This window comes from Scyliorhinus torazame, chromosome 11 (assembly GCF_047496885.1).
Source record: "Scyliorhinus torazame isolate Kashiwa2021f chromosome 11, sScyTor2.1, whole genome shotgun sequence".
In the NCBI taxonomy this organism is placed as follows: domain Eukaryota; kingdom Metazoa; phylum Chordata; class Chondrichthyes; order Carcharhiniformes; family Scyliorhinidae; genus Scyliorhinus; species Scyliorhinus torazame.
Genome location: NC_092717.1, coordinates 135,436,809 through 135,462,437, shown reverse-complemented (window position 1 = coordinate 135,462,437; position 25,629 = coordinate 135,436,809). Strand labels below are relative to the sequence as shown.

At 44.1% G+C, this 25,629-nt stretch overlaps 1 protein-coding gene across 4 annotated transcripts in view; it reads right to left on the bottom strand.

Moving 5' to 3' along the window:
* LOC140385541 (peroxidasin homolog) overlaps nucleotides 1–25,629 on the bottom strand; it is a 757,374-nt gene that overhangs the window by 92,338 nt on the left and 639,407 nt on the right. For all 4 annotated transcript variants that reach the window (XM_072467791.1, XM_072467793.1, XM_072467792.1 and 1 more), the window contains one exon: nucleotides 1,191–1,325. In XM_072467791.1, coding sequence (XP_072323892.1) covers nucleotides 1,191–1,325 — 135 coding nt within the window. The remainder of the gene's footprint in view (nucleotides 1–1,190; nucleotides 1,326–25,629) is intronic.

The window sequence follows — 25,629 nt, the reverse complement described above, 5'->3', positions numbered from 1 at the left end:
GAACATTGTGAAATCTAAAAGTACTGTTGTGCCCGTGAGGAAAATTGATAAGGACTCATGTTTACCAGATCTTGTTTTGAGAAAGCGTGAGGAGAATCTTTGAAAGGCTGGCATGGAACCAGATACTGGGCGTACAGGGGCAGAGCCTCCGCACTTGGGCTGCAGTCGGAGTGGATTAGTCAATCACTCAAATCGAAGGGAGGAAGAGCCGTCGATGGAGTGATTGACTGGAGTGTCCACCCCCGTGCAAGGTTATCTGGAGACTTTGTGAAGTATGAACCACAGGGAACATTTGAGGAGCTGTCTTGAACAGATCAATTTGCAGTTACCATTTGTAATATAGTATATTTGTAATTTGGTTGAGTTGTCTTTCTTACTTTCATTTTAATGAAGTTATCATTGCTTAATTTTCTTTTTAATCATTAATAATTAATAATTGTTTAATAGTTGTTAAATAAAGATTTTGCTTCATATATTACTGAGTATTGAGCCACTCCTTCCTTTTCGTCCAGGGCACAGCTTCAAACCTAAGTCAGACTCTCATAGCAGTTATATTCCCAACTTAAACCTGCCCAAGAATATAAAGTGGGTGTCAGAAACAATGCCTAGGTGGACAGTAGCTCCAGCTTGCTATGTTTCCAGCTGCCCAAGGAAAATGAAGCTGTAATTGTTCCCCACATTTAGTCTTTATTTAGAGACCCTTTTTTGCTTCTATGATTAGTTTATTCCCCACACAAACACAAATCTGTTGCCAAAGCTGTAAACATGAGGAATTCAGTTCCGTTTGAGTCTTTTAACAATTTGTGTTCAAGCTATTGCCAAAATTTAAAATCTGGGCTGACTGTTTTAATGATCTTGATAAAAGTCACCAAAATGTAAAAATATTTCAATGGGTTGAAACCGATGTGTGTGATAATACTACCATCATAGTAAACATGAAAATTATTTCACACAGATGCACTAGTAAATTCCATCAGAATATCTTAATTATTCATTCACTAATACTGCTCATTTTAATATCTGATCAAAAGATATAGTTGTAAGCAAAACGTGAAAACAAACTAACATGGTTAATACTTCAACTCTATGGTTAACTTCCAAAATACCTGCAAGACAAAGAACTTACTATGTTTTTGATCTATCAATGCCACATTCCATATCCTCTATTCATCATCTTAAAAGTATCTTACCTGTCACCATCCCTCAGCCTTTTAAATTGAGTGACAAACAGACACATCAGGGTAGGTCCCACTCTTGTCCCAGGAATTATATCTTCAACCATCAGGGCTGGCCACAGGTCAATATTCTGTGGTGTGCCAAACAGCCTTGAAATAATAATAAAAACATGTTTGACATTGAACAGTATAATTCAAGAAAACAACATTTGGGAACAGAATAGGCTATTGCCCCCCCCCTCCCCCCCCTTTGAGCATGCACCATCATTCAGTAAATATTAAGGTCCCAGTTGATGTTATAGCTGGATGGGAATATCCAGAATGGAATCCTGGCTAAAAAGACCGTGGGCTGGATTCTCTGCCGGCGGGATGCTCAATTTGCCTCAATTGGGGGTTTCCCGACGCCGTGGGGCTGCCCTACAATGGGAAACCCCATTGACCAGCCGGTGTAACGGCGTGCTGAAACAGAAATGTGGCGCGGTGGGATGGAGAATCCAGCCCGTAACTTTTTAAAAATGAAACATGGAGGAACAGAGTCATATGACCCGCTAAGTAGTTCTAACAAGGAAAAAGATTTATTAAGTGTTATAACCTGCCTACCTACCATTGGCTGGGGACTAATGACAATCTCACAATCCTGTGGGAGTATGAGATTCCCCAATGAGGGGGTGGAGAAACCATTAGTAAACTCCTAGTATAAATAAAGCTGGCCAGTTTGGAAACAGCAGGAAGAAGTGTGCAGCAAGGGAAGTTGCTGCTGCTGTTATATATATATACATATATATGTCATTGTAAATAAATGTTATTACTTTGTATCCTTAAAACTCGTGCTGGATTCTTCGTGGCCCTCACAAAATTAAGAACGAAAAAATTGGATTATGATACAATACTCCTATACTCCCCCCTCAGCTTAATAATTACACACAGGTTTTAGGGTCAACAAAACACATCTTAATCTACAATGGTGTAATTAACACAAAATCCCTATTAAGCACACAACATGACTGGGCAAATACACTCTCCACTCCGAACCCCAGTGAATGTCTGTGGATGTCTCCTCACAATCCCCCCAGATGATTGTCATGGGAGACTTTCCGAACTCCACTCCCAAAAACACGCTTTAAAACTTTCTCTCATATTTTAACTTTCCTTAGCGGTTTGCATTCCAAAATCCAGACCAGGTCTTCCAAATTACACTTTTTAACAAAGGTTTCACTCCAATTTTAACAGCAATTCCAGTCCAGGATTATACACCAAGCCCTTTACGATTTATTTGTATTGACCGTTGTGCAAACTGCTCACAATAGCTTTACCTACTGATTCCCAGACTGCATTAAAATGGCATCAGACATTTATTTTACCTTTGAAGTTTGCCGTTCCACATTAAATCTGGTTACTGCAGCGGCCTCTTTAATTCAGAACACTTTATTTACTCTTTCTTGAATTCTTCTAAACAATACCTTGATCTCTGTTCACTTAACTCTAGACACTATGGGCAATTTAGCATGGCCAATCCACCTAACCCGCACATCTTTGGACTGTGGGAGGAAACCGGAGCACCTGGAGGAAACCCACGCACACACGGGGAGAATGTGCAGACTCCACACAGACAGTAACCCAAGCCGGAAATCGAACCTGGGACCCTGGAGCTGTGAAGCAATTGTGCTATCCGCAATGCTACCGTGCTGATTACCTGGACTTGTAGTTTAGGAAGCCTGCCTCTTTGTAGCTCTTGACCTGTCTAGTCTTTCTTCAGGCAGAGTTGAGAGATGTTCACTCCCTGAAATCCTGGGCTGGATTCTCCGTACCCCGATGGCAAAATTGGGTCTGGTGCCAGGGCGGAGAATCCATTTCCGAGCATGGAATCGGGACCAGTGCTGGTTCCTCAATCCTCCGGCCCCTGAAAAGTGGCGTACTCGGAGTGTATGTGCCGCATATCCCCTACCTGCCGCCATTGCTGGAGGCCCGCCCCGCCATTCTCCGCCCCCGACCGGCCGAAGTCCCGATGGCATGGATCTAAGATGGTCCTGCCGGTCGAGTTACTCGCGTGGTGGCTGTGCACTCAGTCCGCGGCCACCACAGTTAGGGGCGGGCCGATTGGAGGGCAGGGGGGGCCTCATGCTATTTTTGGGCGGGCGGTCCAGGTTGGGCACGCGACCAATCTGGGGCACTATTTAGGAGGTCCCAAAGTGCAGAACCTCACACTTTTCCACATTGCATTACATTTGCCACTTCATTGCCCACTCTCCCAGCTTGTCCAAATCCTTCTGCAGCCCCCTTGCTTCCTCAATACTACATGTCCCTCTACAGATCTTTATATCATTTGCAAACGTAGCAACAGTGCCTTCAGTTCCTTTTTCCAGGTCATTAATGTATAGTGTGAAAAGTTGTGGTCCCAGCACAGACCCCTGAGGCACAGCAGTAGTCACCGCTGCCATCCGGAAAAAGACCCCTTTATTCCCACTCTCTGCCTTCTGCTAGTCAGCCAATTCTCTTTCTATGCCAGGATCTTACCCTTAACACCATGGGCATGCAACTTATTTAACAGTCACCTATGCGGCACCTTGTCAAAAGCCTTCTGAAAATCTAAATAAATCACGTCCACTGGTTCTCCTTTGTCTAACTTCCTTGTTACCTCCTCAAAGAACTCTAACAGATTTGCCAGACACGACCTCCCTTTGACAAAGCCGTGCTGACTCAGTCCTATTTTACCATGCACTTCGCGATCTCATCTTTAATAACAGACTCTAAAATCTTACCAATGACCGAAATCAAGCTAACCGGCCTATAATTTCCCATCTTCTGCCTTCCTCCCTTCTTAAACAGTGATGTTACATTAGCCACTTTTCAGTCCTCTGGGACCCTTCCTGCCTCCAGTGATTCCTGAAAGATCATCACCAATGCCTCCACAATTTCCTCAGCGATCTCTTTTAGAGCCCTGGGGTGTAGTCCATCCGGTCCAGGTGACTTATCCATCTTCACACCTTTCAGATTCCCCAGAACCTTCTCCTTAGTAATGGTCACTGCACTCACCTCTGCCTCTGGTTCTCCTGGAGCTCTGGCATCCCACTGATGCCTTCCACCATGACGACTGATGCAAAGTAACTATTCAATTCATCTCCCATTTCTTTCTTTCCTATTATTACTTCTCCAGCTACATTTTCCAGTGGTCCAATATCAATTTTTGCCTCTTTCTTACCTTTTATATATTGAAAAAAATCTCTTCCTATCTTCCTTTATATTACTAGCTACTAGCTCATAATTCATCTTCTCCCCCTTATTGCTTTTTTAGTTGTCCTCTGCTTGCTTTTAAAGGATTCCCAATCCTCTGACATCCCACTAACCCTCGCCACTTTGTATGCTTTTTCTTTAGCTTTTAAGCTGTCCTTGATATCCCTCGTCAGCCATGGATGCCTTGTCCTCCCCTTAGCATGTTTCCTCCTCCTTGGGATGAATTTCTGTTGTGCCTCCCTAATAACCCCCAAAAACTCCTGCCATTGCTGGTCCAGTGTCTTCCGTGCTAGGCTCCTTCTCCAATCAACTCTGGCCAGCTCCTCCCTCATGTCTTTGTAGTTACCCTTATTTAATTATAATACCGTTACATCTGATTGCAGCTTCTCCCTCTCAAACTGCAGAGTAAATTTTATCATATTGTGGTCACCGCTCCCTAAGGGTTCCTTCACCTTAAATTCCCGAATCAAGTCTGCCTCATTACACATCACCAAATCCAGAATTGCCTGATCCCTTGTAGACTCTGTCATAAGCTGCTCCCAAAAAACATCTCTTAGACATTTCACAAATTCCTTTTCTTGGGATCCACTACCAACCTGGTTTTCCCAGTCCACCTGCATATTGAAGTCCCCCATGATTATTGTAATATTGCCTTTTTTACATGCCTTTTCGATCTCCTGATTTATTTTCTGCCGCACATTCTTACTACTGCTAGGGGGCCTGTACGTAACTCATATCAGGGTCTTTCTACCTTTGTGATTCCTCAACTCTACCCACAGAGATCTTCTGATCGTATATCGCTCCTTGCTATCGATTTAACTTCATTCCTTACTAACAATGCAACCCCGCCCACTTTGCCCATCTGCCGGTCCTTTCGATAGGACGTATATCCTTGGATATTTAGATCCCAGCCCTGAACCCCTTGCAGCTATGTCTCTGTGATGCCCACAACATCGTACCGACCAATTTCAACGTGCACAACAAGCTCATTTACCTTGTTCCGTATACTGCGCGCATTTAGGTACAACACCCTCAATCCTGCATTGACTACCTCCCTTTTCACATTCTCCTCAGTCACAAACACTGTACTGTGACCCTTTTTGATTTTTGACTATGGCTTCTCTGCCTTACACTTTCCCCCTCACTGCTTTTTGTTTCTGGCCCCGTTTTACTTTCCTCCGACTTCCTGCATCAGTTCCCATCCCCCTCCCACATTAGTTTAAACCCTCCCCAACAGCACCAGCAAACACCCCCCTAGGATATCGGTTCCAGTCCTGCCCAGGTGCGGTTTGTACTGGTCCTATCTCCCCCAGAACCGGTTCCATTGCCCCGGGAATTTGAATCCCTCCCTCTTGCATCATCTCTCATGTCACACATTGATCCTATCTATCCTGACATTCCAACTCTGACTAGCTCGTGGCGCCAGTAGCAATCCTGAGATTACTACCTTTGAGGTCCTAATTTTTAGCTTAACTCCTAACTCCCTGAATTCAGCTTGTAGGACCTCAACCCATTATTTACCTCTATCGTTAGTGCTTATGTGTACCACAACAGCTGACTGTTCACCCTCCCCCCCCCCCCCCCCCCCCCCCCAGAATGTCCTGCTGCCGCTCCGAGACATCCTTGACCCTTGCACCAGGGAGGCAACATACCATCCTGGAGTTTTGATTGCGTCCGCAGAACCGCCTGTCTACTCCCTTTACGATTGAGTCCCCTATCACTATAGTCCTGCCATTCTTCTTCCTGCCGTCCTGCGCAGCAGAGCCAGCCACGGTGCCATGAACCTGGCTGCTGCTGCCTTTCCCTGGTGAGCCAACTCCCCCGACAGTATCCAAAACGGCATACCTGTTTGCAGGGAGATGACCGTAGGGAACACCTGCAGTGCCTTCCTACTCTTGCTTTGAGTACTCCACAGCACTTGCTCTCATTTAAGTTAGGAGGACGGCAACTCCTAGATTTACGGAGGGGGCCATCAGCCATTTGTTGGATGTTTTGGAGGAGGGGAGGGCTACAATATATCCTTAGGCTGGGAGGAGGCCCTCCATCAAGGTGACAAATCCCACCTATGAAATGGTGGCAGCACTGGTCAGGGCCATTTGCCAAGAGGATGAGTGCAATGTAGAAGAAAATTAAATTATCTACTACGATCAGCCAGGCTTTCTACTCTCTGCACTCCACTCTCCCATCACCCCCCGGAATGTCATCCTGATCCCACATGCCACCACCCCACAGGACCTCAGCACCCGACCTCCCACAAGAGTCTTCAAACACCCTCCCTCAAACATTCCTCCTCACAGGTCCTCCCTGCTTAAGTGCACATGCCAGGAATCAATGACATCTGACCCACCAGCTGTCCAGCTCACACTCTCCCCATTTGTGTTCCTGCAGGAAAAGCTCGCCCACAACCACTGTGAGTGAGTGAAGACAGGTGCTGGGATGCCCGCACTGAGGATCCTGACTCTGTACGAGGAGAGAGCCATGGAACTCGCAGGGGTGGGTTTGTGCTGAGAGCAAGTTGGGCATGCAGTAGGCCGGCAAGAGAAAAGAGAGGAGCCACTGCACCTCAATGCAGATGGCCAGTCGCAAGTGAGTTCTGTGTAGTCCATACCCTTGACCAGGCCACATACTAAAACCATGGCCCTTGCTTTGTCCCTTGCTTTACGAGCTGTGTCCCACCACCCAACCTTGAAACCACCTCAGAGGAGATCTTGGAGGCGGACAAGGATGAGGCGGCACACCCACCATCACAAAACTTAGTGGGTGAAATTAGCAGACAGGCTTCTGGGTTGCTATCTGGTGAGCACCACACATCTTCTGATGCACATCAGGTGGAGGCAGGAACATCCCCTGGATCGGACAGTCGGAGATCTACTGGATCCCAGGATTTAGGTGTGCCATGCTTTGGAGACCTTCCGTCATGAATCTGATGATTTAGGTGTGCCCCAACCTTGAATACGTTTGTTCCTCAGCTGCTTGTGCGGTTGTCCACAACATTCATGTGATTGCAAGACAAATGAAGAAGTCCCAAATTCTTCTGTCCCAGGAGATGTTGCCAGCGTTGTGTGGCACTCCGACCAACACTGCAAGTGGGGCATCTGCAGTGGAAAGCCTGGGTCAAATCATCAGATTCATGACGGAAGGTCTCCAAAGCATGGCAGAGGACCATGGCTGAGGGATTCAACTACATGGTGCAGACAAAAGCAGAATTCCAGCAATGGCAGGCTTCTGGCGCTCACTCCACGTGCTCCTCCATCCCAAGGACCCATGAGCACCAGGAGCGAGGAGGATCCGCTGTGGTACATCCTGGGGCCTTCCATCCAGGAGACCCTGGAAGAAACAAACCAATCTGAATCCCTGCTTCCTGAGACCAACGCAACTCATGTGCAGTGGGCAGAACAGGGTGACTCAAGAACACCAGTTCCGGCCCTCTAGAGGACAACTACAAAGGGCATCTCAAACAACAGGACATAGAAGGCAGCAGGCCAGTGTACTCTGATGTACATCCTGGGAATAAACCAAGACATAGTGGGAGAGTTTGCAAGGCTAACGGGCTGTAGGGGCACAGCATAGGGACAGGTGAAGTTAGGCACAGGTATTTGGGGGTCATTATCACATGTTACATCTGCACTTGTCACTGATTTGAATATTATGTTCTTCACCACCTTGCATCTTACATTCTTGAACCTTCCGTCCAGTGGCATGGTGATTTTCCCCATCTGGACACAGTTCTTCTCACAGGCCCTCAAATGTCAAACAGACAGTTAGGCTCACTCAGTGCAAATGTTTCATTTTCAGTGATAGGACTCAGGCATGAGTCAATAAACCCTAGACCCTCAAAGAGAGGGAAGTGTAGTGAAATCACACACTTGAGTGATTGGAACGCACTTGAAAATGAAAAATGAAAATCGCATATTGTCACAAGTAGGCTTCAAATGAAGTTACTGTGAAAAGCCCCTAGTCGCCACATTCCGGCGCCTGTTCGGGGAGGCTGGTACGGGAATTAAACCGTGCTGCTGGCCTGCCTTGGTCTGCTTTAAATGCCAGCGATGTAGCCCAGTGTGCTAAACCAGCCCCTTATGCTAGGAATGCACTTACCTCTCTTTGATGTGGTCAATGTTTACAAACATTGGGGTTTTACCACTGAAGCATGAAAGGTTATGAATGGATCAAAGCTGTAAATGTTTTTTACAAGCTGTCACTCACGCCACAACTATGAATGCCTTGCAGATAATGGATCTGTGGGAATCAGATTAAGGCACAGCTGCTCTCCTTAAAAGAATGGACACATGGAGGGGTGTCTGTGTAGGGGGTTCCTTTGGTCCCTGTGGTGGTCCCCCTACCACAGGGGTCCCTGGGGGGTCCCCCATTATATGGGTCCCTGCGAGTGGTATGTGGGGTGGTCTGCAAGGGGGGGTGGGGGTGGTAGGGCAGTGTATTATTGGGGGCTGGCCCTCGGATGGGCTCAGATGGTATCTACCAGTGTGGCCCTGGCGTGGTGGACCTCGTGGTGGGCCAAGGGGAGCCGTTGCCCCTCTGGTCCACTCTGAGGTCCACCACATCGGGTTCAAGATTGCTGAGACCACAAGTGATCTGCACTCACGTGATTCCCAGCCATGGGGACCGGAGAATCAAGGGAGGCTGGAGAATGAGCTTCCATGCATGCTTAATAGATGCAAATAGGCCATTTGCATTTATTTACATCCCACTTCCAGCGCGCATTGTGGACCCCATTCATGCCACCAGTGAGTGGGGGGGGGGGTCAAGCACCACTGATCCTGATCTTCCCCCGACGCCCAATTCTCCATCCCATCTGGGAACGCATTCTGGGTGTGCTGGGATGGAGAATCCAGCCCAAGGTATAGTTTTAAGTGGGTTTAATTTAATGTAACTGTGCCTGGAAAGGTAAAAACTATTAGAGTCATGCTGGATAAAGGTGGCTTTATGTGTGGGGGTTGGTTTAAATTCAAACTGTGATTCTATTGTGCTTAGAGAGGGCTATGACAGGAAGAATAAATAAACCAGCAGTGGTTGCTTAGCAACTGGGGCTTCATAAGGTAGAGAACCTTTTCAGTTTTAGATTAGCTAATTTGATCACAGTTAGAGATAGGTAGTGACAGAGAAGGCAGTTCTGACAGTTTTGCAAGAAGCAGTTGTTTTTGGAAGGCAAAAGATGGGACATCTCTCTCAGTCTTGCCAGAAGAAAAGCCATACAATGGATTCATGGCTGAAAAAACTGATGTCAAAAACATAAAAGAAGTTACCGAAGCTAGAGTAATAAAGAGCAGTTCTCAAGAAATCATGAGTTGATGGAACAGAAGAACCAGAAAGATATTTGCAGTGCGTTAATGTTTTGGAGAAATTACAACAGTTTAGGAGACATTATTGGAAATAATTGTGGAAATTAGTGGTTGGACCTCAAATGTCACGTAAAAACCTTTAAGACAAAGGAAACCTGGAAGGAGATGTCTAAAACCTGAAAGTAAAACCTTGATGGAAGCATTGGAGGGAAAGGATAATTTAAAAGAAGATTTGAAAGTGTGACTTTTGAAAGCAGAATTTGAAATCACTCGTGTGTAAGCCAGAGTTGTGAGACAACATGGCTCATGGTATCAAGGATCATCTGGGGGGGATTTTCATAGAATCCATAGGCTACCCTCTTTTCCTCCCACAGTTTAAAGAGCTGCAGGTTAGGTGGATTGGCCATGATCAATGTGCGGGGTTATGGGGAATAGGTGAGGGAGTGGGCCTAGGTAAAGTGCTTTTTCGGAGGGTCAGTACAGACTCGATGGGCCAAATTACCTTCTTCTGCACTGTAGAGATTCTAAGGATTCATTCTATTCTATGGATTTTGAGCAGAAACCCACAGACATCCACTTGGGTTCAGAGACGGGTGTGGCTTGCCACAGTCACCTTGTGTGCTTCAAAGAGCCTTTGTGTGTTAATGGGACTATTGTAGTTTAAGGTGTACTTTGTAAACTAAGGTGTAATCCATGTTAATCTTAAAATGGGTACACAATTCTTCAGGTAAGGGGAAGTAAAGGAGTAGAGCAGCATAATCCATTTTTTTTTGTTTAATAAATTATTTTTTTTCTTGCTATTCAATGTTATTAGTGGTCCTGTGACTCTGTTCCTCTGCATTAAATTAAAAAAGTGAAAGCTAATGTTTTTTTGAGCCAGGGTTCCATTCTGGGATCTTTCCATCCAGTTATAACATCAACTGGGATTGTAAAAATATTTAGCTGCCAGACTTAGTCACCTTGCAAACATGATTGAAATGTTGCATGCTTTCATAAAAAATAGTGATTGGCTGAAATAAGGATTTATCTGTTGAATTACCCTGAATTTGAAATTTTCCACATGGCAAGAAGGTTCCTGAAGTCTCTCTGAAACCTGTCAAGGAATTCAGTTTGTCAATCCTTGGGCAAGCCTATTATGGAGTTAGGAACCATTTGAGAAGTACATTTAAAAAACACTTGTCAATTTCAAATTACATAAATAAATGCTGCATTGTCATGTGAGAGTACCTTTAAGAAATGGAGCAATGTACCTTTAAGGAATGGAAATGAGCATAATACTGAAGTGATGTCAGAGGTTGGGGGGAGCTGACCTCACTTCTGCTTTTGGTTTCACTTTGAAAAAAGCAGCTTGTGTGTGTCTGTGTGTTTCCAGAGAGCTGCAGGAAGAAAAGCAAGGTGCTGGAGTTGAAGTCAACCAAGCTGATATATCTCTGCCATCAAACAGAAAATATATATATTCTGTGACCAGGTGTGTTACTGTTTTGAAGGTTTGAAGCCTTTTGGATGTTTGAAGGAACATTTTGAGGGATTATTTAGTGTTGTATTATTTTGGGGTTATCTTTGAAGTAAGGGGTGTTAAGAGATCCAATGTTTATTTAATAGGTTAATTTGAGTTCATGGAATAAACATTGTTTTGTTCTAAAAACCACATGTCCATAATTGTAATATCACACCTGGGGAACAAGACGTGTGCTTCAAAAGCAACAATCCATTAAAGGGAGAGGTTGGTTGAACTCCATGATACATTTTGGGGTTCTGAAAGCTCCTCTCCCATAACAATTGGGGGCTTCTCCGGGATAAAAGTCTACCTATTGGATTGGCTTTTGTGAACTTAAAGACAGTGAAGGATTATTGCTTTTCCGGTGTGGTATTTTAGTTTAAGTGGGGAGAGCATTGTGAACAATGGCTCTTTCAGAGGCTCAGACATTTTTGGGGTTGGACGCGGTAACACGTGATACCTTATGGACAGAGAGTAAATACAGACTGTTAGGTTTGGCAAAAGCATTGCAGTTAACACTGCCTAGCAAAATACAAAAAGATGTGGTACTTAACGCGGTATCTGCGCATTTACGTTTGCCTGTGATACATTAGATATGGCAAAGCTCCAGTTGCAGATTAAGCAATTTGAACATGAATTAAAGCAACTTGAATATGAAAAAGAATTAAAGCGGCTTGAAGATGCAATGAAAGAAAAAGAAAGAGATAGAGATAGAGAGGAAAAAGAAAAGGAGAGAGAAGAAAGTAACAAAGAAAGAGATAGAGAGGAAAGGGAAAAAGAGAGAGAGTTTGAACTTCGGAAAATGGCTCTGAAACATGAAAATCATTTAAAATTGGCAGACGTAAAGGGACACGTACAGTTGGAGGAGATGGATGAGGATAATGAGACAGAGCATCATAGTAGAAGACGTGGGGATCTATTTAAATATGTCCAAGCATTGCCAAGGTTTGACGAGAAGGAGGTAGACGCCTTTTTCATTTAATTTGAGAAAGTAGCTAAACAAATGCAATGGCCACAGGACATGTGGGTATTACTGATTCAAACAAAGCTGGTAGGTAGGGCTAGTGAAATGTTTGCATCACTACCGGAGGAGGTATCTGGAATGTATGAGGAGGTGAAGAAATCCATTTTAAGTGCATATGAGCTAGTGCCTGAAGCTTACAGACAAAGGTTTAGAAATTTAAGGAAACAATTTGGTCAAACATACATGGAGTTTGAAAGGCTCAACAAAGTAATTTTGATAGGTGGATAAGGTCTTTGAAAATAGACCAAACCTATGAAGCTCTCAGAGAAATTATACTTTTGGAGGAGTTTAAAAATTCAATTCCTGATGTAGTGAGAACTCATGTGGAATAACGGAGGGTTAAAACTGCGAGATTAACAGCAGAAATGGCAGATTATTATGAATTAGTTCATAAATCAAAGATTGGTTTCCGACATCAGTTTCAGCCAGTGAGGGATAGAAACTGGGGACATGAGAAATACTCAAGTGGTAAAGGTAAAGGTGATCTGATGGGAGACAATAAAGAGAGTGTACCTCAGATTAAAAACGAAATCCAGGAGGGTGGAAAAGAAATGAAAAGTTTCAAATGTTTTCACTGTAATAAACTAGGCCATGTAAAGTCACAGTGTTGGTGGTTGAAGAAAAGCACTGGAAAGGCTGATGTGGTAAAACAGGATAAGACAGTGGTATTTGTTAGAGTGGTAAAGCAAAGCCCAAGGGAAGCGAAGGAGGTGCAATTGATTGTACAGCCTGTTCAAGAAGTAACTGTTAAGAAGGTGCCAGATGTCTTTAAAGAATTTACTTGTGTGGGTAAAATTTACTCATGTGTATCAGGAGGAGCAGGTAAAGAAGTCACAATTTTAAGAGATACAGGGGCTAGTCAATAGTTAATGGTAAGAGATGAGGAATTATGTAGTCTGGGAAGAATGTTGCCAGAAAAGGTGGTGATATGTGGAATTCAGGGTGAGAGGAGTAGCGCTCCATTATATAAGGTAAGGTTGGAAAGTCCAATGAAGAGTGGTGAAGCGGTAGTAGGAGTAATAGATAAACTATCTTGTCCAGGAATACAGTTTATCTTGGGGAATTATATAGCCGGATCGCAGGTGTGAGTGATGCCTACTGTGGTTGATAAGCCAGTGGAAATCAGACAACTGAAGGGTTGAAGTACGAATATCCTGGGATTTTTCCGGATTGTGTAGTAACAAGGTCGCAAAGTCACAGGTTAAGACAAGAGGAGAAATCAAAGAGTGAAGATGAAGATGAAGTGCAATTATCAGAAACAATTTTTGATCAGATGGTTGAAAAAGAACAAGAACAGGTGGAGGATGAAGCGGATATTTTTAGTTCAGGAAAATTGGCGGAGTTACAACAGAAAGATGTAGAAATAAAACAGATATATCAGAAAGCATATACGGAAGAGGAATCTGAGAGTATACCAGAGTGTTATTACCATAAAAGTGATGACTTGATGAGAAAATGGAGACCTGTACATATGCAGGCGGATGAAAAGTGGGCAGAAGTTCATCAAGTAGTATTTCCAGTAGGGTATAGAAGGGAGGTATTGCAAGTTGCACATGACGTACCAGTGGGAGGTCATTTGGGAATAAGGAAAACTCAAGCTAAAATCCAGAAACATTTTTATTGGCCTGGACTACATAAAGATGTAGTTAAATTTTGTCAATCATGTCACACATGTCAAGTGATAGGGAAACCTCAAGCAGTGATAAAACCAGCGCCCTTAATTCCCATTCCAACATTTGAGAAACCTTTTATGAGGGTCCTAATTGATTGTGTAGGACCGCTTCCTAAAACAAAAAGTGGGAATCAATATCTTTTGAGTATAATGGATGTGTCTACTAGGTTTCCAGAGGCCATTCCAGCACATAATATTACAGCTAAAAGGATTGTGGAGAAGTTACTTAAATTCTTTACTAGATATGGACTACCCACAGACATTCAATTGGATCAAGGATCAAATTTTACTTAAGTTATTCAAAGAAGTTATGGATAGCTTAGGAATAAAACAATTTAAATCAACTGCGTACCATCCAGAATCGCAGGGAGCGTTAGAAAGGTGGCATCAGACATTAAAGACAATGTTGAGGGCGTATTGTCAAGATTATCCAGAGGATTCGGATAAAGGAATTCCATTCGTATTGTTTGCAATTAGGGTGCACTGAATGAGTCTGCCAAATTTAGTCCTTTTGAACTAATTTTTGGTCATGAGGTATGAGGACCACTTAAATTGATTTTTGAAAAATTGGTGGGTGAGAAATCAGAAATTACATTATTGGATTACGTGTCAAATATTAGGGAACGATTAAATCAAGCAGGTGAATTGGCTAGACAACATTTGAAAGTTGCACAAAATGTGATGAAATGGGTAGCGGACAAGAAATCCAAAGTTCGTAGTTTTGCCAGTAGGGATAAAGTTTTAGCGTTGTTACCAGTGGTAGGTGAGCCTTTAAAAGCTAGGTTTTGTGGACCGTATCAAATTGAAAGGAAATTAAGTGAGGTGAATTATGTGGTAAAAACAACAAATGGAAGGAAGACTCACCAAGTGTGTCATGTGAATATGCTTAAAAGGTACGTTGAACGGGAAGGAGAGAAAAAGGAGGTTTTAATGATTCTAACTCAGAGTGATGAATCAAATCCAGATGACTGTGAATTTGACATACCTCAAATTAAATTGGAAAATTAGGATGTTCTTAAAAATTGGGATGAATTGTTAAGTTACCTTCCAGAGAAAAAAACGAACTGACCTGAAAGAGTTATTGATATCACATGGGCAAGGTTGTAAAGATAAATTGGGAAGTACTAAAATGACTATATATGATGTAGATGTGGGAAATGCTGTTCCTATCAAACAACATCCATGTAGACTTAATCCTTTAAAATTGGCACAGGTTAACAGAGAGATTGAGAGTATGCTTAGAAATGGCATAATTGAAGTGGGTTGCAGTCAATGGAGCTCATCATACTGATGGTACCATACTGATGCTGTGATCAGCAATGCTCCTGTATTGGAGAATTGCAAGGGGCTTTGTGGTCAGATTGAACTAAAGTAACTGATTCTAAAGAGAAATGCCGAGGAGTAGAGGAATGGATGGATTGTGCAGAGACTTTCTTGTTCAAAGAGACTGTCAATCGAGAAGGTTTTTGGTTGGAGGAAAAAGAACGGGAAAAATGGACTTTATTATTATACCTGTTTGCGTGTGTTGTTTTTTTTGAACCAGTAAAGTGTTTTTACTGTGTGCATTTCTTAATTGATGGTGCAAAGGTGAAAAATGATACCATCTTGAAGTTGATGGTTTATTTTTTTTCTTAGGGAGAGGTGTGAGAGTACCTTTAGGAAATGGATGTTTAAGCAATGCACCTTTAAGGAATGGAGATGATATTACTGAAGTGATGTCAGAGGTTGGGGGGAGCTGAGCTCACTTCTGCTTTTGGTTTCAGTTTGAAAAAGCAGCTTGTGTGTGTCTGTGTGTTTTCAGAGAGCTGGAGGAAGAAAAGCAAGGGTCTGGAGCTGAAGTCAACCAAACTGATATATCTCTGCCATCAAACAGAAATATATATATATTCTGTGACCTGGTGTATTACTGTTTTGAAGGTTTGAAGCCTTTTAGATGTTTGAAGGAACATTTTGAGGGATTATTCAGTGTTGTATTATTTTCGGGGTTATCTTTGAAGTAAGGGGTGTTAAGAGATCCAATGTTTATTTAATAGGTTAATTTGAGTTCATGGAATAAACATTTTTTTTTTTAAAAAACCACGTGGCCATAATTGTAATATCACACCTGGAGAACAAGCCGTGTGCTTCAAAAGCAACAATCCATTAAAGGGAGAGGTTGGTTGAACTCCATGATACATTTTGGGGTTCTGAAAATGCCTTGCCCATAACAGTATGTTAAACTAAGTATGTTTTTGATGCAGTTATTGATCACTGGGCTCAATCCCGAGAAGGTAAGTGATCATTAAATTAACCAGCTTTGTGTGAGTGTTCAGATGCATTTGAGAACTTTCTCCAAAGGATGCAGTGCTCTTCTGTATTCAACATTATTGTGCATCATATATTAATGTGTCATATGGACTCTGTTCTTTGAATTATACAGCTTTTAAAGTCTAGACATCTGTTAAGCCTTGAAAAACTCAGAACCTATGTCTGACTTCTTTGATTGAAATTCCATGTGTCAATCTTTTGAAAGAGACTGAACAGGTGTCAACTTCAAAGGCTCTATTATATTGAACTCTGCAGGGGTTGTTTGAGCTGATGAGCAATGGAATCTTATTATGAATATTTGGCTGAGTTCTAAACAGCACTAATTTTAGCTTAGCAGGAAGTGATAACACAACTGCCTAGGAGACTGTTTAAGGAGCTTTGTTTAATTTATAGTCTTGTGTGCAGTTATTAAGATTGAAGTGTTTTGAGGAGGTTTTTGAATGGCTATTTGTTTATTTTGACAGATGTATGAGTAGTTAGGAGTGAGTACTTTTCAATTGAAGTTAGAATGCCCATGTGTTGATTGTCATTTTATGATATTTTAAAAGGAGCATTTTCTTCAAGTGGAGTTTGAAAGGATAATTGTTTATTTATTTCACATGCATTTCAAACATTTCCCATTTGTTATTACAGGTACATGAATGCTGTCCATAGTGGATACTGGGTGTGTGGGTATGGAGGGTTACTAGGGTCATGGAAGATATGAGGTGTATACAGGCGGCAAGGAGATCCGAGTTGGTATGGATGGGTTATGGAGGTGGTATAAAGTGGGCAAAGGGTTGCAGAGAGGCTGGTTGAAGAGGTGAAAGCTGAGAACTAGAAGGCCTAATAGTTATCCACTGAACTGAGCTGATGTTCCAGTGAATCTTGGGATCCACCTACCTCCATTCCCACTTCCTCTGGGAGGCAGCTAACAAGACTCCAGCCCAACCCTGACTAATGCGTTTGCAGGTTTACACAGGAGGCAGAATCACGTCAGGAGATGATCCCAACTTGATTCTCAAGTCTATCATGAAAATCTGGCTCTCTATTTCCAAAGTACTTAGTTGATTATGGAATGATTATGAACTTCATGCGATGTGTAGGCTGGTGATTCGGTTGGTGGCTGATGTTGGGAATATGAAAATAATAGGGAGCAGCAGTGGTGAAAGGATTTTGAAAGATGTTTAAGGCTTATATGCAGAGACATCGAAGAAAAATTTTGAATTCTCAGTATATTCCAAAATGTGAAGGTGTTTTAATTATCAATTTGTCTTTCTGACCTCATGGCTTTCCCAGGAGCTGCTTCCACAAATCAATAAGACAGTAGCAGTCTCCAACATGGCTGCTGCCTTCCTTTGTTGCTGGGACTAGACAGACAGCACCCACCTCCTGGAGGCACTTGGCACCTCTAATTGGACAGCTCCTGACAATTTAGGCCATTTGAATTTGAAAATTGTTTTGTGAGTGCGTTATAGAATCATAGAATCATAGAAGTTTACAGCATGGAAACAGGCCCTTCGGCCCAACCAGTCCATGCCGCCCAGTTTTTACCATTAAGCTAGTCCCAGTTGCCCGCACTTGGCCCATAACCCTCTATACCCATCTTACCCATGTAACTATCTGCTGGATAAAATGTCATGTGATCTGCAGCGATGTCAGCAGTGTTTTGTGCAGGTTTCCAGTTCTCCATTTTATATAGTATGAGTAACATCTCCTATTAAACTCTCATCATGTTTGTAAGAAATCCAAATGTGAGGCACTTACATCTCTTTTCTCTTGCAGCACTTCGAGAATATAGCAGAGTGTGACACAGCTTAGGCATGGGTTTGGGACGTGGAAGTCATTTAAAATTCCACCTATGATATTGCGACGTATATACGGGGCAGCACAGTAGCATTGTGGATAGCACAATTGCTTCACAGCTCCAGGGTCCCAGGTTTGATTCCGGCTTGGGTCACTGTCTGTGCGGAGTCTGCACATCCTCCCCGTGTGTGCGTGGGTTTCCTCCGGGTGCTCCGGTTTCCTCCCACAGTCCAAAGATGTGCAGGTTAGGTGGATTGGCCATGATAAATTGCCCTTAGTGTTCAAAATTTCCCTTAGTATTGGGTGGGGTTACTGGGTTATGGGGATGGGGTGGAGGTGTTGACCTTGGGTAAGGTGCTCTTTCCAAGAGCCGGTGCAGACCTCAATGGGCCGAATGGCCTCCTTCTGCACTGTAAATTCTATGATAATCTATGATATAATTTTTATTATATAACATGATCTGCAGCAAATGAGCAATGCAAACCACTTTTAGCTATTAGGCTGATTTGGTTTGTGTTTTTGTTGTGCTTGGTCGATTTCCCTGACATGTCATAGTTATAATGTTCTGATCAGTTCTAAACAATTCCATCTAAGCAGACAATAATAGGTTTTGTTCGATGACATAATGCACTTGTGATCATAAAGTAGCACTCCAAGTAGCTTCAGCAAAACTGATGTATTGGCAGACCACCAGGTGCTTTCTAGGGGCTGTTAATTTGCAAATCAATGGCCTCACATTCACGATTGGCCAGGAGTGCAGAGGAGGGGAAGGCATTTATGGTTAGGGACATTATTCAAAGGACTAAATATAGAACTAGATAAGGCAAAGGGGTTCAGATAAATAAGTTGGTCGATCAAGGGAGGATGGAGAGGGTCTCCCAGTTTCACTGAGGTAGGGCAGAGATGCACATGAAGTGAGAAGAGTAAAGGAGATTGTATCCAGCACCATGCAATCCTGTGTTTCTTTTAATCCCTTCTTCTAATTCCTCTCCAGTAAGAAGAGAATGGATAGCCCAGACTACTGTGATCATAAGACATCTGCTGGTATTTATAATTTCCATAAGTACATCATATAACATTCAGCCAAATAAAAATGGATGCAAATTTCCTGATACAATTTTGTCACATTGTCAGAATAAAATTCTAGTACTCATTTAGATTCATGTCCATTAATATTGGCCAGCATGGTGGCAGAGTAGTTAACACTGCTGCCTCACAGCGGGTTTGATTTCAGCCACGACTGTGTGGAGCTTGTATGTTATCCCATGTCTGCCTGGGATTCCTCTGGGTGCTCTGGTTTCCTCCCACAGTCCAAAGATGTGCAGCTTAGATGGATAGGCTATGCTAAATCGCCTCTTAGTGCCCAGGAATGTACAGGTTAGGTAACAAGGTTATGGGGATAGGGTGCGGTGGTGATAAGTACACCTAGGTAACCCTCTTTTGGAGGGTAGGTGCAGAATGAAAGGGATGAATGGTCTCCGTGTGCATTGTAAGGATTCTATGATTCTAATATACTGGCCTGGATTTTATATTGTGAGTAACAGTGAGGCCCTCAGCATTTATCCTTTTATGATGAAAATCATTTAGGAGTGCATAGTTAAACACATAAATTCAAAGTTGCAGTTCAAGTTACCATGCTCCGCCACAGATACACTACAAAGAACAAGAGCAAAGAACAAATAAAAGTACAGCACAGAAACAGGCCCTTCGGTCCTCTAAGCCTGCACCGACCATGCTGCCCATCTAAACTAAAAAATTTTACACTTCTGGGGTCTGTGTCCCTCTATTCCCATCCTATTCATGTATTTGTCAAGATGCCCCTTAAACGTCACTATCGTCCCTGATTCCACCACCTCCTCCAGCAGTGAGTTCCAGGCACCCACTACCCTCTGTGTAAAAAAACTTGCCTCATACATCTCCTCTGAACCTTGCCCCTCGCAACTTAAACATATGCCCCCTAGTAATTGATCCCTCTACCCTGGGAAAAGATCTCTGACTATCTACTCTGTCTATGCCCCTCATAATTTTGTCGAGCTCCTTCGTTCCAGTGAGAACAAACCAAGTTTATTCAACCTGTCCTCATAGCTAATGCCCTCCATACCCGGCAACATCCTGGTAAATCTCTTCTGCACCTCCACATCCTTCTGGTAGTGTGGTGACCAGAATTGAACACTATACTCCAAGTGTGGTCTAACTAAGGTTCTATACAGCTGCAATATGACTTACCAATTTTTATACTCAATGCCCCGGCCAATGAAGGCAAGCTTGCTGTGTGCCTTCTTGACTACCTTCTCCACCTGTGTTGCCCCTTTCAGTGACCTGTGGACCTGTACATCTAGATCTCTCTGACTGTCAATACTCTTGAGGGTTCTACCATTCACTGTATAATCCCTACCTGTATTAGGCCTTCCAAAATGCATTACCTCACAATAGTACTTTGCTGAGAAATGCAGTATGTACATCAATGGAGCTGCATGACGGTGCTGTGTTTGTTTACTCACTGGTAACTCACTAACCAGAGCAGACATTTAGGGCTTGCGTGTTCAGGAATAAGTGATTTTTTAATGGTTTTGTAAAGTAACTTCATTACAGTGTAAATGTAAGTCTACTTGTGACAATAAGTAGCAACTCCCAAACAACCTCTCTGACTCTGAAAAGTACATTTTCGAAGATGGTCTCTATAAGGCACTGCACTGGGACAGGTGCCCGATGACAGCAAGTCTCCACTCAAAGCCTGCAAAAACTGACCTGTCAGAGTGAAATGAACAAGTGTCATATTGCCACTCATCCCCAAATCTGGGCTGTTGTCTTCATCCTGCTGGGATGAAGAGCTTGTCTCAATCTCTAACCATACATGGGTGTCCTGTGATGAATAAAACCATACATGACTAGAATTTTACGCTCTCCCACCAGCAGGTTTTTAGGCTGGGGAGTGTGGGTGGGGTGTGGGTGGGCGGGGGGGGGGGGGGGGGGCTGCATAGAGAGGTACCATGAAACTGAAGGGGAGGATTCCCTCCAGGTGTCTGCTGATCCCAACCACAAATGATTTTACGCAGGGGCGGGAAAGGCCTTGCACATGAAACTCAGCCTTGCCCCAATTGAGATCCTTGAGTGACCAATTAATGCCTCAATTAGTGGACTGGCAGGAAGAACTCATGTCCTTGGGGGAAGACCAATTAACGACAAAGTTACTTCCTGGGTACGAAGGGATGAGGGTGCCCCCATCAGAAATCCCCTTCTGAAATTGGGTGCCTCCACTTAAGGTCTGATTACCTCTGCCGCCCACCCCCCCCCAATCGCCATCTTGATGCCTTCCCCTCCCCCTCCCCCACACACCTCCGGCCTTCCCCGCCCTTCTCGCCCAGGGACCCTTAAACATAACTGATCCACAGCCTCCTGGAGTTAGCCTCATTTCTCCTCCTGCGTTTCTACTTCTGTCCACAGCAGCGCTGTCGCTGCAGGGACTGGTCAGTTGATAACCAATCATAGAATTTACAGTGCAGAAGGAGGACATTCGGCCCATCGAGTCTGCACCGGCTCTTGGAAAGAGCACCCTACTTAAGCCCATTCCTCCACCTTATCCCTGTAACCCAGTAACCCCACCTCACCTTTTTTGATAAATTGCTAAGGGCAATTTATCATGGCCAATCCACATAACCTGCACATCTTTGGACTGTGGGAAGAAACCGAAGCACCCGGAGGGAACCCACGCAGACACATGGAGTTCTGCAGACTCCGCACAGACAGTGACCCAAGTCGGGAATCGAACTTGAGACCCTTACGCTGTGAAGCAACTGTGCTAACCACCGTGCTACCGTGCTGCCCAATCAGATTGGCGATCAGCTCTCCAAGGTGGGACGTCCTCCTGAGAGAGGTGCCACTTAATGCTTGTTCAAGCGTGCAACGGCTGTGGGGTACTCAAGAGAGTGTTCCTCGCTGATTCTTCCGATGGTGGAAAGCAAGACCCTGCCATCCAAAATATCAGTGTAAGGCATTTATGGCAAAAGGCTGCCATATAAAGTGTCAAATTCCAGACTATTGACTTCATATCATATTAAATTTATATGACACAGATGTATTAAACCCAAAGAGACTGTTTATGATGGGAAGCTAGACTAGCATTTCGGGGTCAAACCACACACATTTTTCGCTGTAATATTCCCTGAAATGACATTGGTTGGTTGTGGTAGAGGTGGGGCCAAGTGGGCATAAAAGCCTACCATTGCCTTAACCTGCAAACTGGATTTCTCTTCCCCCGGTCCCCTTCCTGGACCACTGCTCCACTGGCATTCCTTAACCTACCTCCCACACGCACAGGAACATAAAAGCATGATGAATAAGCCATTCAGCCCGTCAAGCTTGCTCTGCTATTTTAATAGATTATGGCTGATGTACACCTGAAATCCATTTACCTGCGTTAGTTCCAATCCCCTAATTCCCCAAGCTATCAACAATTTGATTTAATTTATTTATTGTCACATGTAAACCTCAATTGTAAAAGCTCCCATTGTCCAAGTTTCCACAGCCTTTTCGGTGAGCAAAATTCCAGACGACAACTAGTCTTTGTATGAAAAAGTGCTTCCAGACTTCCCTCCAAAATTGTTCAGTTGGAATTTAAATGATGTCCCCTCATCCTCCATTCCCCACAAGAAAATAATTTCTCTGCATTTCTTATCAAAGGGCAACATTTTGCACCTTGATTGAATTCCACACCAATTTTCTATGATGAAGGGAAAACAAGCCAATTTTATTCATCCTAACTTCAGAATTTAACTCTTTTAGTTTCAGTATTATTCTGCTGAATCTGTGCTGCATCCCTTCAAGTCAATGGCCAATTTGCTGCTATCGGGACTGGGGTAACAAGGCGGGAGTTGAAATGTCAGCTTCGCAATACTGGGCTGTAAGTAATTAATTAAGTGGCAGCTGATTGAAGGTGGATCATGCTTACTGACGACAAGGGGCAGGAAACTATTTTTAATACTGATGTGTTGGGTGTTCTGGATCACAAACAGGTCACCAACACTAGAAGTGGTGCAACTCTATTTTGTTATAAGGTTAACTATATTAACATACTGGAACTGTGGGTAAATGCAATACCAGCTTTAACTGTTGACCCTTGCCTAGTCCTAACCAGGTGATGCACACAGCACATGTTGACTGTCTGTGTTGCAGGCTGTGAGCTATGTGCTCCGAGCTGGCTGCTATTAGAATGAGCGGGAACTCTTCTGTCCCCTGTCTTTATACTGCATGTACTCTCACTGGTGATTGGCTGCAGTGTTGTGTATGCTGATTGGTCCCACTGCATGTCCATCAGTGTGTGTCTACACCGTTATATACTGGTGTATATTATGACAAATACATTAGCATGTCGTGCATACTCATAGGCGGCACGGTAGCACAGCGGTTAGCACTATTGCTTCACTGCTCCAGGGTCCCAGGTTCGATTCCCGGCTTGGGTCACTGTCTGTGTGGAGTCTGAACGTTCTCCCTGTGCATGCATGGGTTTCCTCCGGGTTCCCCGGCTTCTCCCCACAAATCCCAAAAGACGTGCTGTTAGGTAATTTGGACATTCTGAATTCTCTCTCCGAGTACCCGAACAGGCATCGGAATATGGGGCTTTTCACAGTAACTTCATTGCAATGTTAAGCCTACTTGTGACAATAAAGATTATTATAAAAATTATTATTAAAACACAAGTTTACCAGCTTAAATTATACTTGTGTGATTAATTCTGCAGCAAATAAGAATGAAGTTCCTTTAGATTCACAAAGGCATGCAGCAAGTGAGATCATATTCTTGCTGGTTTTGGATTGAGTAGGTGGGGCTTTTCTTGTATGGGGAGCTTTGTTGAACCAAGAAAGTGTGACAATGATGCATTGAGATCAGGTGGCAGCTGTGAAAGGGGAATGGGACATGGTTAAGGGAAGGAGGGAGGTAGTGCAGGGGGCTTGGGCATGACTGACCAAGAGAAGGTGGGACGGTGGAAGGATATTCAATGGCCGGGGTGGGGTTATTGGTGGGAATCAAGGCATGGTTGACTGAGGGTCAGAGGGTGGTGGCTGTACAGACAATACAAAGGGGCCTCTAAAGTACAGGTTAAGGATGGAGTTGTTCAAGGTGCAGCAATTGAAGACCAGATTGCAGCCAAAAGCATAGGGCTCTCCATTGGTCAAAAGTTCTCAAGTCAGCAGGGAGAACCATAAAGACTCTGCTGACCAGATCTTAACTAGCTTTGTGTTTTTCGTTCACCTCAGGTAGACTAGGGGCTGGATTCTCCGATTTTGAGATTAAGTGTTGACACCGGCATGGGAACAGTGGCGTTTTACGCTTGAAAAAATACTGCAAAACCTCCGCTGATCCTCCATCTGGTGGGGGGGCTAGCAGGCACACAGCTCAAAGCTCCCGGCTCTAGCTGCGGATACAGCCGGAGAATTGCCGGGATTGTGGCCGCGCATGCGCACGGCGGCGGCCTGCAGCGGCCACGCCATGCAACATGGCGTCGACCGCGCGCGGACCGAGCCTGCCAAATGCCTCTCTTTGGCTAGGCTTGCCACCCCCCACCAGTGCCCCCAGCTCCCACCAAAGCACCCCCTGCCCACAGATTGGCTCCCCCCCCCGACTGTGGCGGCGCTACACTCAGTAAGCAACCACCATGCCAGGTTCCCGAAAAAAAATAGCATGAGTGACCCACGCCCTCGGAAACCCGGCCCATCGGGGGCGGAGCATTGGGGGAGTGCCTCAGGTGATGTCCTGAGGCCGTGTACGCCGTTTTGGAGGGGGTGGAGCATCGCAAAAGCAGCGCCGCCCTCGATTTCGGCGTCAAAGGTGATTCCCTGGCCGATCACCGAATGCAATTTCGGCGTTAGAGATCAGAGAATCCCGCCCAAGAAGGGTCAAGGGCACCCAGTGCTTCTGCTACCTCTGCTACAGCTGGAGAGAAACCATCAGAGGGTAGCCGAGAACCAGATGCAACAATGACCAGAACACCAACAAAGGCTACCAACAGAGGGCGAGGTTACTCAGGATGATGGCATCCAGAGGTCAGTGAAATGCTGAGCAATGATATGTAATCGAAAGTGACTATCTGCAAATGTCAAAAAAGCAATGTTGGAAATGGCTGAGAATATTACAGCTTTCCTTTTCTCACTTGTGTCAGCTCCTTCAGGATGACAAACGGCCTTGTGGATTGTCAGGCAATCCAATGTCAGTAGCTTTAAAAGTCACCATGGCATTGAATTTCCATTCCTGTGGATCTTCAGTCAGGTCAGGAAAAATGAATTTCCTGCTTCTAGTAGAGTGCAGCACAGTACAACCTGATTCATAGTCAGGCGTACAGTGACAATACTAGCTCCACCCTTCAGGCGTGGCTGATGAGGAGGGTTCCTGCAGGATGAAGACAATGAGGTAATTATCTTGGATGAGAAGATCATGTTGATTAATGACAAGGAAGCTGACAGCTGAGACCTTCAGGATTGGACTGAGATACGACTGGAGATGAACGTACACCTGACAATATGGGAGAGGCACTGGATGATGAGGCACACCTAAACTCATTACAGCAAGATGTGTCTGATCAACCTGATCATGTCTCTGATCAACCACATGTTTATGACTGTCACAAAGAATGGGGGCAGGATTCT